General features: G+C 38.3%; 1 protein-coding gene across 10 annotated transcripts in view; it reads right to left on the minus strand.

The window, feature by feature from the left end:
• Positions 1–15,760, minus strand: part of LOC114455225 (interleukin-10 receptor subunit beta-like) — an 84,980-nt gene that overhangs the window by 41,702 nt on the left and 27,518 nt on the right. For all 10 annotated transcript variants that reach the window (XM_028436305.1, XM_028436304.1, XM_028436309.1 and 7 more), the window contains exon 4: positions 10,693–10,847. In XM_028436305.1, the coding sequence (XP_028292106.1) occupies positions 10,693–10,847 (155 nt within the window). The remainder of the gene's footprint in view (positions 1–10,692; positions 10,848–15,760) is intronic.

Consider the following 15,760-nt stretch of genomic DNA (forward strand, 5'->3'; position numbering starts at 1 on the left):
TGAGAATGTTTTTGCCGATTCCTGTTTCAGTCCCATTTGTGACGGTGTGTCTGGCAAAATTCCTTTTCTGGCACATGTAGTTTGTCATGTATTTTACGTGTCCATGTGTTTTTATGGATTGCAGTGTGATGCCGTACATCAGTCACAAATGGGATTAGTCAATCGGGTTCACTGATTGATTCATTAGTACCTCATCAAGGTATAGATGGTAACTAAATAGAATTAAGTATTTGAATAATGGTCTTATTGTTGGAGCTGCTCAGGTAACACAGTGTTGAAATACCAGCCCATCACGACAGAGGATGTGTGTTTGACTTCACTGTGGTGCAACCGGCTATGTCAGGCGTCCATGTGAACACAATTGTTCCGTGTTTGAGGGAGGGGGGCAGGGAGGGTGATACTGGTCATTGCTTAGTCTTGCTGGCTGGGTTTGTACCTGTCAGCAAAGAGTGTTGGGTGGGAGGAATAGGATGAAGGTTCTATGTCTTCTATAGTCTGGTGGGGGCTTCTGTGGCAGGTGAGTCAGTACCACATGTGTCGGGAGGAATCAATTTGGAATTACAACCAAATTGGTGTGTAAAAATGTAAGATTCATTTTCAAAACCCTGACATGACATATTGTGTCATGTTGTCTTTGGCCCTCCAAAGTTTGAAAACCTGGCCCATACAGTCCTCTCCTTATTTGGGAAAATGTGGCCACGTTTTGTGCCAAAGCACAAGCGCTCGCCCAGCTGTCTGCCTGGTGGATGTATGCTTCTCGCTGTTAAGGCAGTAAAGGTGTATATCACCCTTACTGGTGTCAATATGTACATATACATCAAACTGCCTCATTCTACAGTAACAGGCCATGGGCTTCTGACCCGAGAATAATGTCTCTCTTGCTCACTTAATTTAATTATTTTGATGGCAGGGAATGTTAAATGTTTTCTTTATCTGCAAGGCCAAATCCTGTGTACGGGGACTCTGATGAGGAGCCAGCAACCAGCAGTGTCAAAAGAAAAATTGCTGCACCACCTGACGTTCATTTTCCAGGTAAAGTAGTGACATTTATGGATGCACCGAAATGAAAATTCTCGGCTGAAATCAAAAATAAGGAAACCGAAACACCGAAAAAAGTTATTGGGCCAATGATTATCATAAAATTGGATTACATGAAAATAAAATATTTATGTAGCACTAGTATTCTGACAATGCACAGCCCACCCCTACTCTGCGGAAAGATTGAAAAATTAAATATATTCTCTCAAAAAACAGCAAAATTCAGTAAAGTCCAGTGCATTTAAAACTTCCTCTAGAACTTCCAAACTTTACTGCACTCTGCTCTCCTTCTCTGGCACGTCTCCGTCTCCATGATTCATTCGCGTAAGTCACTGCTTGGATAATTTCTTGTGCGTGCTGCTTTTTCTTTCTCCATGTCTAAGTTGTTGTCTTTATATATATATATTTACATATGACCTAATTTGTCATGATGTATAGGCTTAAAGGAGAACAATTTTCCAAGTCACGCTGCAAAGCTTAAGGTCCCTGAATTTATTCAGCTGGGTCTCATTTTAAACATCATAATAATAACGCATCAATTTTATATAGCGCTTTATCATATACACTCAAAGTTGCTTTACAGAATTAAGGGATTCACTCCACACTTTGTGGCGGTAAGCTACTATTGTAGCCACAAATGCCCTGGGGCAGACTGACGGAAGTGAGTGTTATGGCAATTATTATATTCATCATTATATCATCAAATGTGTGTTCATGTGTACAATTTGTCATGTTTTAATACATGATGACTGCATTATTCTTTGCACTTTTGAACAGCTGAGTCATGTTAACACACAGATAAGAACCCCGGCCTGAAACTTCAAGGCCGGACTCACTCACATTCACATTACACACACACACACACCAACTGACGCACGCACACTATCAAGGACAGATACCAGTGGCACCAGCCTGTCCTCCACTTCCACTGTTGGGAGCATCTGACTCCCTCCTTTTTCTTTTTCTCAGGGTGCAACTTTTTCTCATATCTGTATAAAGCTTAAGCTGTGAAACTGTTAGTTAGTCCTGCATATCCTGAGCCAGGAAAGAACCTTTTTGACCATCCTGCTTTGTTGCGGGTTGCCTTTCCTCCCAACAGGATGGGACACCTCTTTTTTTGTACTCCTTTTCATTTAGTTTTATAATAAATCTTTTTTTATAAAATCATCAAGCTTTGACTGGACATCATCATTCTACACAGGGCAAAAATAATGTCTCCAAATGAGGTCAACCGCAAATTTGCCGTGACATGAGTTTGCCACAGTGCACCATCAGCTCCTCCGACCACCACCAACACTCACACTACATTCATACTAGGCAATGTGGGTGAAGTGATCTTGCCCAAGGACACAATGACAGATACCACTATGTCCCCTACTGTGGCCACACTCATGTTAGGAGAGATGCCCCCATTGCCTTTATTGTTTAGCTACAATGTAGTGCAGCTAGCAGCGGGAGAACTCAGAACCAGCTGAACAGATTTATCTTGGATCTTTTCCTATGGTAGTACTCGGGGACCTTGAGCCTTGGAGCGTTACATGGAAAGTGACTGGAGTTCTCTGTTAAAGTTAAGCACCTGATGGTTATTATAGTTATGGGTGCAGACACTAAAGCCATGAGTGACTTGCATTCTAAATTGAAAATGGTTAATCTATTCTTGAAATTGAATGTAAACCCAATTGTTTTTCTTCAAGACATTGCTGCCAACAAAAACACCAGGATGCTTACAGAGCTACTAATGGAGGTGAAGTAAATGTCATGGGACATTCAGTTTATTAAGGCTGAAATTGCCAAATCCACCTTGAATCCTCCTGGAGCTGGACCTGAATCACAGAGAGAAGATAACGTCCCTATGGTGCTGCCACTAACCAATGAGGAGCAGTTTGATGAGGCTGAAACTGCACTGAAGGAGGACACAGTCCGTCAAAAGATGGTGAACAATTGTATTTTCTTATATTATCTGAAATTGTAGGGGGCGTGGCATGTGTTTGGCATAGAAATATTGGGCCCAATTCATCAAACATTTTATGGCAATAGTACATCCAATTTTTGATCATATGGGCATTTCTGACAATTCCCACGGTAGTGGTCAGATTCATAAATGTTATTTAGTCAGTAGTTTATTCAGGAATTACGTCAGAAAATACATCAGCTTTTACCATGCCGCAAAGCTTTCGTATCTACCTATAAAAGCAAGGATGGTCTGTGTGTGTGTGTGTGTGTGTGTGTGTGTGTGTGTGTGTGTGTGTGTGTGTGTGTGTGTGTGTGTGTGTGTGTGTGTGTGTGTGTGTGTGTGGAGCAAATATCTCCCCGACGCGGTGCGAGTTCGACCTGAAACTCGGTCAACGGATTCCAAATACCCCGTGTGTGTATCTGTTATTTTGGAGTAATTTGGTCATTTCAAAAATGTTTATGTTAATTTAATTTCACTTCTGGACGGCCCCGAAATGAAACCTATTCAACTTTTGACCTCAGGGTGTGAGGGGGCGCTAGCGCACCATCTATATCTATTTCACTGCACAGCTCCTCACCCGAGCAAGAGTCACGTGTGCGGCCAGAGCCAATCGCTACGCACACAGCAAAGCAGACATGACTGTTAACACACGAGTGATAGAGAAGAAGAAAGTTTAGACCAGAGACACGGGAGCTCTCTGAATAGATCATTTGAAACCATCAGCCACTGGTGAGACTTTTGCAGACATGTTTCCCAACCCTTTCAATACTCCATCTGGAAAACTGCAGATTCTCTGTGGTGCCGTGCATGGAAGCTAAGCTCTGACCACTCGGTTCAAAAGTAAAAAATGATTTTTGTTTTTTTTAAAAAAGGCAGCCAAATTGTACATAATATTTTAATTTACTTACTCACTCATGTAGTTTGGAGCTTTATGTTCTGTTTTGCGCAGTTTTGTTGTTTTTCTGATTGGCGCTACAATCATTATGGAGTTTGGTTATCAGCGTCTCAAACATTTCACGGAACACACACAGGGTATTTATTTATTTATAATAAAAATATACTAAATGAGTAAAATAAAACACTAAAAATGCACAAAAAGACAACTGAAAGAATAAAAAATACACATGACTCCAAAAAATACAATGCGGGTGCCTGGAGAAGATGGATGTAGACACACACACACACACATAGTATTTACAATAAAAATATACTAAATGTGTAAAATAAAACAAAAAACTAAACAATATTTATACAAAAAGTTCACACAATTACAACAGAAATGCATAAAATACACAAAATTAAATATTTATACAAAAAATACACAAAATGACAACAGAATCACACTACAATAGGAACAAAAACTATAATTATACAAAAACACAACAGAAAGATACAAAGATACAGATGACTCCACAAAACATACATTACAAAAAATATGAAAATGAGTAAAAAAAAAAAAAAACAACAACAAACACATTTATACAACAAATGCACAAAAACACAACAGAAAGATACACAAATACACATGACTCCAAAAAACACACATTACAGAAAAACACACCAAACAAAAAAAATGTAAAAATGAGTAGAAAAATACAGCAAACACATTTATCATGTTCATGTCCCATAGAATTAAACCAGGGAAATCACACACGCTGTTTTATTTTGCACCCGCAAATAAACACCTTTATAACACTACAGAGTACAGAGTATGTACACCTCTTTGTACATCCAACCTTCAAACACATACTCATTTGGCCATAATTAACTCTCCTTCAGCTCCCACATGAATGCATACTTCCGACAGGCACTGTACTGTCATCTAATTCGTTCATAAGTATTGTAACTGTCTCGAGTAAATATGAATAAACCAGATGAATGACTCATTCCATTGGGAGGGAAATGCATCCACTTAATGAAGAACTTCGCTCATTAAGACCAGAAAACAGTTCTAAAAAAATCCTAAACACTACTAGAGTGGTTTTATTGGTGCTTAAACATGTTTCATGTCAAGAACCTCCAAAATGTTATTTTACTGCCGACCCCATCTCAAAATATGTTGTTCTATGAAGCAAAGACGAGTTAAAAATGTTTACCTTAAAAATACATATGTTCAAAGTTTTTCACAAACTTTCAATATTTTTCTAAAGTAGCAGATCCTCAAGCTCACTGCGTGGCACTCGGTGCTGCCTGTGAGCTTGTATATCTGCTATTTTTAACACTTTAGGCATAAAATAATGTTTAACATGGTTAAAATGATTGTGACACGGATGCGTTCCAGGTCTAAATGTTTCGAAGTGTTCCTCTGTATTTGATGTGATTTCATCGGTAGGCAGGTTTCTGAACTGTCAAATGCTCTCCTGAGACAAATTAGACAGAAATTATGGCATTTATTTTTTACCAGCATTAGTGTGGATAACTGATACTGGGGTCAAAAATTTGTAAAATCTAGTACACTAAAAAAGTCACTAGACATTTGTCACTTTTGAATGGTGTGAGACCACTGCTGCTTGTATAACAAGTACCGTATTTCTTCTTTTTCACAGTGGCTGCTCCTCAGTTTGACCGGAAGCTGACTGAAAAACGGTACGAGAATGCAATGCAGAAGTGGCTGCACTATACACCTGAAAGGAGTGGTGGAGTGCCAAGGAAGGAGAGGCCACAGAGTTGAGTTATTTCTTGAGGACTAAAAGCTGTTCATCTTGTTCATGTTGAATTACAGTCTTATTTTATTTTGTATGGCTGAGTATGACAACTGTGTGTAATTACCAGGTTTGTGTCCCCTGGACATTCAGGATAAAATTTTGTTATTATTCAGTTATTTATCGCAAATTTTATGTTTCTGTTTCTTTGCCCCCAGGATTTTGATAGCCGTGTTGCGTTGTTCTGAGGTCTGTTGCTTGTGGGATGAAATAAAGACTAATTTTACTCATATACTCTGTGTATGTCCTGCCTCGAATCCCATCCTGACAGCAAAAGCAGCTGTTCTCAACCTTGGTTTCCTTAAAAAAAAGGAAAATATACCAAATATACCAAACTACATACGACCCGAAATCCACACACACTTCTAACCTACCGCTGTACTTGGCAAAATAAATCTGATTTTGAGCCTGATTCTCAACCAGAAGAAAATGCTGTGAACACCTGATTATGCATGAAAAAAATAAATACCGTCATATATCAGAATTTAGAAAAATACCGTGACATACATTTCTGATCATAACGCCCAGCCCTAACATGGTTGGAAGCTGGCACCATGACAATCTGCTGCTCCCGTGCAGGTTTGGCTGAATACTGCAGTTACCCTAATGGCCGTTGTGTTACTATGGAGTGTTATTTCTTGATCCTGCCCTATGCTCCTGTAATGGAAATGTTTTTTTTTTTAACTTCTAGTTTTAACTTTTCTTTTTTTTTTTTTAGTGAACTATAATAACCCTGCCACACAGACAAATTTGACTGAAATTAAAAATAAAAGTTAATGATAATAAATAATAAAAGTGCTGGTGTGCCTACTTGAAATGTGAAAACTGCTGGGTTTGGGCAATTATTTGTGATCTCTCTTGTAGAGCATTGACATGTGCTTGATTCTCTCTCATGTCCATGCAACTCTGATACAGGGAAAAAATATCTGCGGTGAAGTCACCTTCTGGGCACCAGGAGAAGGAGGACGTAGTAGTGGTGATGCTTTATTTATGGAGCTGAATGGAGAGCTGCCACTAACCTCCGACGAAATGCTAGCTTTTCCCTGTGTTTGATTTAAAAACATCTCTTTTTTCTTTGCTCTTTTGTGTGCCGCTTTTTTGTTTGGGCTTGCAAAATCTGGTGATTGGTTCTTAAACACAGCTTGTTTCTTCATGCCTGTCGTGAGATTCCTGGGTGCTCTGTGAAGGCTCTTGTGAACCTATTTTATGCTCAGGACAAGGCTGTAGGGCTAATTGCCCTCTCCAAAAGAATCATCAAAGAGGAAAAGATCCAGATTGACTGTCCTCCTGTAGCTGTTTTATCAACTCAATTTCACAATTAGCAGCATAAATGTGGTCTGTATATATAAGTTTGAGTGCACAAGCTAGCCACTGTACCGCTACTAGGGATGGGCGATATTGATATAAAAATTATCCCAATAATTTCTGGTATTTATCATGATAACGATAAATAAAAACTATATAAAAATAAATAAATGAATTAAAAAAAATCACAACTTACAAACACAAATAAATCTGAATACATCAACATTAGACACATTTAAAAAGACTACAATAGCTGCTGACTAAAAGAGTTCATGAGCTGATATTTTATGGAATATATTTATGCATGTGGGTCACTCTATTAGTGTTATTGTATGTAATTCATTTATTTCCTCATTTGAAATCAAATAATTTTCTAAAAAAAAGTACATGAAAAGCAAAAATAACTCCATTAGTGTTTTTATTGCTGATGAATCTTGTTTCATTTATTTGATAATGAGTTACATAAAGTCATGATTGATAAATATCTCTCTGATTTCCTATAATTAAACCAGATCAAGCTGATGATTACACCTACATATACTGATATGTAGGTGTAATATACTCAATAGTTACATTAGTCTAATGGGACCAGCTTTGTCTGCGAACATGTGAAATATAATTAAAAAATATTGCGTTTCACAAATTGGGACTGATGAATAGTGGCATTATTATTTATGCTAACATTTATTTCACACAACGTGTGACATGTTAGTTTTTATCATTCCAAAGTAAAGTGTTAAATCTGACCATAAACAAGTCGGTGGCTCTCTGTGGCTTTATGACAGTAAGACGTGTTCTTTTTACTTGGTCTATTCCTTATATGGAGAGGTTAGCGTTAGCTCTTAGCCCAGTCTGTGTGTCGGTGGGTTAGCTTAGCATAGTTAGCTTTAGTTGAGTTTCCAGTTCATAATCGTTGCTACAGCTTCATCTCTGTCCCCGTGTTTGTGGAACTTTGGGTAGATCTGACGGAGGAACTTGAATCGGTTCACTTTGTTGGATGGTTGTCTGGTTTTAACCAAGTAGCGGTCCATGATGTATCGCAGCACGGCAGCTTCAGGTACCTCACACAGACAGACGGCGGTGTGAGAAGGGGGCGGTGGCGGTGCACTTCAGAACTTCCGTAAACAACGTTCCGCTCCCAGAGGTGTATTCCCTAAAGGAAGGTTAACAAACTCTGAGTCTATCCATAAACTCTGGGTCAACATACCCCGCGATGGGAAACTCTGGGTATCGGATTCCATTACAGCTGGTATGAAGTGGGTCAATCAACCCTGAGTATGTAAACCTTGGGTTACTTGCATGCACGCGCGATAAAGAGCCATCATCAATGGATCGAAGGTGACGTGAGCTGCCATGACAACCACCCGGAAAATAGTGATTTATTCACCCTAATGGGTGAAAAATAAGCCAGTGTTTGAGGAATATGAGCCTGTTCTAAAGGTGCGTTCAGTCTTCAGTGACTATAGTGGCTTAAATCACCCATAATTAGTCACACTTTTTGGTCGCTTCATCAATTTATCTCATCAGTGACGTGACGAGCGGGAAATAATATGAATAAAATGTGTCTGAGGAGATGTATCAGCAGCATAGGATGGCTACATAGAGTCCTCCCGTTACACTGGATATTAGGACAGTAAATGCCGCTTGATATTGCATCATTTATATTGATTTTTAATGTAATATTGTCGCCAGAGTCATGTCAACGTCCTAAAAAATGTAATAAAAAAACACTGAAGCGGCGCCATCATACCATTATAGATGTGTGATCTACAGATTTAACTACATAACAATATAAAGCAACAATCAAGCCTTTAAAGTGGATTCATTTAAATTGTCATCTCCTCCTTTACATTCTGCAAAGGTTTGTATTCAGTGAACTTTACTACAGACGTCAGTAGATGTTTTAATGCAGATCAACCTCTCAGTGTCTTTCACTTAATGATCTGTATCCACAATGTTATAAAGAAAACTGCTGTTTGCACACAAAAAAAAAACAAAACAAAACAAAACAAAAAAAAGTAAAGCAACACATTAGTAATGATGTGAACACATCTGTGGTGTGTGATGTTACTAATGTGTTTCAGAGAAGAGTGTTAAGGTTCATTAAAGTGTTCAGAAACGGTGTTCAGGTGGGCGGAGCCAGGTATAAACCCAGAGTTTTTTTGATAAAACCTGCCAGCGACCAGGTTTATTTCACGAACAATGTTGCCATGGTAACATACTCAGAGAAGAACATACCTCACGTTTAGGAATGGGATACTCAGAGTTTCCCTCATTTGAGCCTGAACATACTCAAAGTTTGAACATAACCCGTTTTATGGAATACCCCTCAGAGAATAAATAAGTTGACAACAAACAGGGGCAGTTTTGGTCCGTGGAACACGGTTTTTTTGGGGGAATTCTTGGCTAAATTGAGGGACAAATGGCCCGTGGCCCTCGCTAATTTCAGACATGGGAATTTATCGTTTATATCGTGGGATGACAAATTCTTACTGGTGAGAATGTTTTTGACGATAAATCATAAACGATAAAATATTGCACATTCCTAACCGCTACATTACATGTATAGTGTGTTTTCATCTGAGTTGCTACCTATTTCGCATTTGGAGAACACTGTAGACTTACGGACTGCTGTGTTTACTAGTTGGGTGTTTGGTCATCAGCTTCTACCGTGATTGTAGTCAGTCATTCTCAATGATTTGCCATCAGAAACTACATCTGTCGGAGCAGGTTTTTGACATCTTTGCAGGAAAACATCTAGCGTCTTCTGCCTATGATGTTTCCTCAACTGAGCTGCACTCGTTTCCTACGGGCATTTTGTCTGGAGGTATGGCATATGGCTTTAGTCTCCGTTTATAACCAGTAGCACCTGTGAGCTCTTATGAGCTTAGATTAGCAAAATACACCAAATGCATTTTAGGAGAAGGGGGAAGAACATAGCTGCAGATCCAGTGGCAGTAGTTTGCAACCACAAGCCATTTGTTATGCTTTCCATCGCTTCTTCAAGTGGAAAGCAGTGGAGACACATCATTCCCTTCCACTGAAAATTACACCCAAAAGCAGCACAATGTAGCATGTTATAGTATTCTCGCTCCTGAAAGCCAGTAAGTAAACAAAGCCAACACTAGCTGTTTGGAACAACGCAACCAATTTACTTCATCAACCCATCATTGCACTAGTAAAACAATGGTTGTGCTCTGAGGTTAGAATATATGTTAGAAATTGTGGAAAATGGAGGAAATCGACTACAAAGCATGAATTAGCAATATTAGAAATAAAGGCAGGGTAGGTAATTTTTGAAAGCTAGCATGATTTTGAATGTAGCATCATTCGAGGGCTACGCCTTTCTACAGGTTTACAGCTGCTACAGATGACAGATTTTCTTTGTTCCTTTTTCAGAGCACATAAGATCTTAATTTCTGTCAGGACACAAAAGAAATTTCAACCAAAAACTTAAAAAGTGTATCTGGAGAAAATTGCCTACCCTACCCGTAAGATATAGTCATCTGTGACTTCAAAAAATTGTCAATAATTTTAAGATATGATAGAAACAGCACCCAAAAATTACTCAATATTTTTGCTACAAATTGCAAAGATTGGTTCATGCTTTGCTAAACTTAGTAAGCCATAAAGAGCAAACAGCGGCACTGATTGGACAACAAACACTAGCTAAATCAAAAATATTTCTTTTACCTTTGTATCCTGGCCTTGCTTCCAGTACGAGACATTGTAGGTTGCTAAGTGGTATACATTCCGTAGATTTGAAATCGTGAATACAGGGTCTTTGATGTCAACTTCCAGAACTGCTCCATTGGAGAAGAGAGAGACACTAGGTGGGCCAATTAAGGCTGCAAAGGAAAGAGACAACAGTGGAACATGTATATATAAACAAACAGTTTTACTTTGTTCCTTGCTCGAAGAACAAACAAAATGTATATGCAGTTCATTGCGTCTCCAAAACAAAACAGTCACCTATAAGAATAAGAAAATAAGTTCACTGAACTGTTATAATTTCCATTTAACCCCAATTAAATTTCTCTTCTCAATGTCTTCGAGATTTTCAATTTTAGGAGTCAATGGGACCATAACAGTCATTTGTTACAATTTGCTTAACAGTGCCTTCAATCATCTTGGACCCACTAAGTGCTGTCAGATGTTTACTGGTATGATTAAAATTTTGAGAAAAAACAACTAGAATTATTGACTCCTGTAGAACAACATCCAAGTTAAAGATTATGGGGCCGATTCACTAAAGGTTTAGGGGTATTAAAACATGTGCAAACGTCACTCCAAGCGCTAATAAGGAGTACACACCCCAGGGAATCAGGACTGCGTGCATTCAATGCGTCACAATGAGCCCACAATCCATTTAGTGTTTCCCACTGATGAATATGTAAAGTAGGCATATCTCACAAGGGGAGCAAAAAAAATAGGAGGAGGAAAAGCAAATAAATTAATGCAGTGGGCGCAATGCAACTCATCCAACCAGGAACTGTTTGCGGTGATTGTTTCTGCACCGGAAAATAGCAAGACTCAAAGGCAGGTGCAAACACACACGCAGAGATCAGCTGCAGTAAATGTTGACACAAAACACAGCAGAGATGGAAAAAAAAAGACTCTAGTTAACATTTCTAGTATAAGAAAACAATTTAAATAAAACAATTGTCTACATTAACAGCCACTAAAAGAAAATGAAGTAAAGTGGGAGAGAGAAACAGCTGGAGTCCAGTGTGGCTCCATGCATGTCGCTCCGGACACACTGCTCCAGTGAGCACTTCCTCTCTGTTTTGACTCAAACTCTCGTGTCGTGTTAGTGCAAGGAGTGTCAGGCCAGAATCAGCTGAGAAGCGGCGTCATTCACGCATGGAACGATGAAATAATGTGCACAGCTGAGAGTGTGCCTGACACAGCGCTGCAGGAGCTAGGACCTGATGATGTTTTTCATGGACTGATAAGAGCAAAGTTACAGGAACTGACAAAGCAGACACATTAGGTTGGGGGGGAAGTAACACTCCATTTTAAAGTTTATTAAACAGCATTTTTATTTGTTTATTATGTTTTGTACATTATTAAATGTTAGTGCAGCAGACAGAGAAGTTCACTGCATCCAATTATTTCACTTCTTCAAATGTCATTTTGTGCTTCTGTGCACTCACCTCTCCACATTGAACGAGTAAAATGTTCATAAAAAATAGGGCGGTCTCACCCACGTCAATACAAGCAGATATAAGTGCCGCAATGTTAGTGAATTCCCCACAGCAGGTGAAGAAAAAGCGCCACCAAAGGATTTAAGGATGCACCTGGTTTACTACCATTTATTTTAGATCTTAGTGAATCCGCCCCAATATGTATATCAGATAATTTCAGAAAACTTTTAAACACAATTTTGCTGTTGTTCTGTTTTATATAATGAAGTTGAATTATCTTATATTATTATTTTTAAATCTACTTGAATTAGAAATAGAAACTGTATCACTGTGCACAACCTATATCATAACACTTCACAAAATTATGACAGGTGTACAGTATGTCTGTCACTGAGATGTAAATGCACGTGCGTCATGGTAGGCCTGTTGATATGTATGTTGTTCAGCCAATTACAAAATATAACTAGAACTGCAAGCTGTTATGAAAGGGGGCCAAGCCTTCCTGCACGACAAGGCCCCCAGGTTTTGCGGAGCCCATGGAAGTACGCCATGAAGGCTGACGGGCTTGGGGCAAGTGTCAGGACACAGGCCAACGTGCCGTTTGCAGTGAACACGTGGATATGAAGTTTATGAGTATGTGATTTAAAATGTGAAAGTTACAGGCCAAAAGTGTTTGCACCTATTATATATGGAAGCCCAAAAGAGTCATAATTAAATAAATAAAAACAACATTTTGAAATAAATACCATTTTGATAAATAACAGACAAATATATAATATGGCCATTAAATTGTTAAATAAGGAAATGTTATGAAATACGTTTTTTTATTCTTAAATATCTATTTCCACAATGATCTTTGTTTCATGATGTCCTTTTTCACAATGGCCTTTTTTATTTCATAATGTCGTTTTCCACAATGTCCTTTTTATTTCATAATGTCGTTTTCCACAATGGCCTTTTTATTTCATAATGCCCTTTTCCACAATGGCCTTTTTATTTCATAATGTCGTTTTTCAGCAGAATGACTTCGGTCTGTAAATCAAAGCTAGTGGGTTGGACCTCGGCTTGATCCTTTAAGATCGATTAGTTTTCCTGGACATCGGTCATGGCCATTCTTTGACCGACACAGTGGTGGAAATGGGAGGGAACATAAATAAAAGTATTATTAATAATAAAAAATAAGGCAATAAAAGTGAAGTGAGATGTGTATAGCTTGAATGTATTCATTTTGAGTGAGGGAGCAGGTGCATGTGCGTGACCGATGCGCGTGTGTGTGCGTGTCAGTGGAGCAGGTGTGTGTTAAAACCTGGGTTCAGTCCAACACAGTGACAGGTAGCAAGGTTTATGTTTACAGTGCAGGTAGTTAATAAAGTACAGCTCTCCAACACAGCTGTTGTTTCTGCACGGTTCCACTTTTATCTGAGGATTTAACACCAGAGGAGGAGCTACATTCAGCTCTGGAGAGTAAGGATCTCCCCTGTGTCCCCCAACCATGGTTAGGAGATGAAAACAGTCAAGGTTTTAACAAGAGAATTACAACATTACTCGGTCCGTGAATGGATATTTCCTGCTTTTTTTTAAGGGTACATTTCTCATTAGAAATGTCATCAAAACATTTCTAAAGCCACAATCTATATTGAAATAAGGCAATTTGCTATTAAAATTGACGTGTCCGCCATGTTTTTCATTGCCTGTGGGTGGAACACGGACCCTCAGCATTGAAAATAAACACCAAAGGGGTAACCCGTGTGTGGAACACTGACGCTAAGGGGTCCTGACCGATCGTGTCACATATTGACCGGTCAATATGTGACAAGTTGAGAATAAGACTGTGTTACTCTAACATGTGATGCACTTGTGGCACTCAGGCTTCTCAGCATTAGTGAGAAGTCTCCACGAATCGATACTGCAAGTGCTGCTGCTCATGTCTGTGTAAAGGATCAGCCAATCACCTCACTGGCTCCGCCTTGTGTTCTTTGATTGACACACCAAAGTCATTCTGCTGAAAAACGACATTATGAAATGAAAAGGCCATTGTGGAAAAGGACATTATAAAATAAAAAGGACATTATGAAATAAAAAGACCATTGTGGAAAAAGACATTATGAAATAAAAAGTCCATTGTGAAAAACGACATTATGAAATAAAAAAGGCCATTGTGGAAAAGGACATTATAAAATAAAAAGGACATTATGAAATAAAAAGACCATTGTGGAAAAAGACATTATGAAATAAAAAGTCCATTGTGAAAAATTACATTATGAAATAAAAAGGACATTATGAAATAAAAAAAAGACCATTGTGGATATTTAAGAATAATAAAACGTATTTCATATTATTATCTTATTTAACAATTTAATGGCCATATTATATATTTGTCTGTTATTTATCAAAATGACATTTATTTCAAAATATTGTTTTTATTTATTTAATTATGACTCTATTGGGCTTCCATAATTATAGACCACTATTTTTGGAATGGGTGGTCTGTGTGCCTTTTTATATACTCTGTACATTTCACAGCCCTCAACATAATAATTCAGCTGAAATAAATGTTTGTTGTTTATGTTGTAATAAACCAAGTTCACGTTGCCCAATCGCAATTAACCTCAAGATATATGGCCTCAGGAGCAATCCAACGTCATACTCACCAAATGTGGTAAAAATCGGTCTTGCGATTTAAGAGATATACATTTCCCATAGTCACATGCCAGCCAAGGATCTCAGATTTGGTGTTGTTAGCATTTATTTTGACCGAGATATGCAACAGTTTGCGTTTTTGTAGCTAGCTAGAACGTTTTACTCGTTAATAATTTGCGCATATTTTGACTGAACAAATGTTTTTACTCAACTTTAGATCAAGTCCAACTGAAGACTCTACGTGCCAGACAAGGTTGCCCACTCTCACCCTTGCTTTTTGCAATATTTGTTGAACCTCTCGCAGCAGCTGTTCGTCAGAATACTGTTATTAAAGGAATCCACTCATCCATTTCAGAACACAAAATTAATCTTTATGCAGATGATATTTTACTCTATCTGGAAGGACCCCAATCCTCATTAGAAGAAGTATTTAAACTAATCAACAGCTTCTCTAAATTATCAGACTATTCCATTAACTGGTCAAAATCATCAATCCTTCCATTAACAAAAAATTCATGGAACCCAGCAACCCAAAACCCACAATACCCCTCCCCCACAAATACAATTAAATATCTAGGGTTAAATATAACACCAAACCTAAATGAATTAATTAAACTGAACCTGGATCCGCTGTTGGATAAAGTCACAGAAGATCTGTAGAGATGGAACAATCTCCCCATCTCACTCCTTGGCAGAATAGCCTCATCTGTTCTCTATGATCCTGCTGAAACCACCAACACAATGGTTCAAAAGATTAGATTCTGCTATTACAAAATTCTATGCTAGGAATAAAAAACCAAAAATAAGCCTTTCAACCCTTCAAAAAAAATAAAAGCGACGGTGGGTTGGAAGCCCCTAATTTCATGCATTATTACCTAGCAAACCAAATTCTATATTTAACAGAATGGCTAAAACCAAAAGAATACCATAACACCTGGCTAGAAATAGAACAGCTAGACTGCAAACATATTAAA

This window comes from Gouania willdenowi, chromosome 21 (genome assembly GCF_900634775.1).
Source record: "Gouania willdenowi chromosome 21, fGouWil2.1, whole genome shotgun sequence".
In the NCBI taxonomy this organism is placed as follows: domain Eukaryota; kingdom Metazoa; phylum Chordata; class Actinopteri; order Blenniiformes; family Gobiesocidae; genus Gouania; species Gouania willdenowi.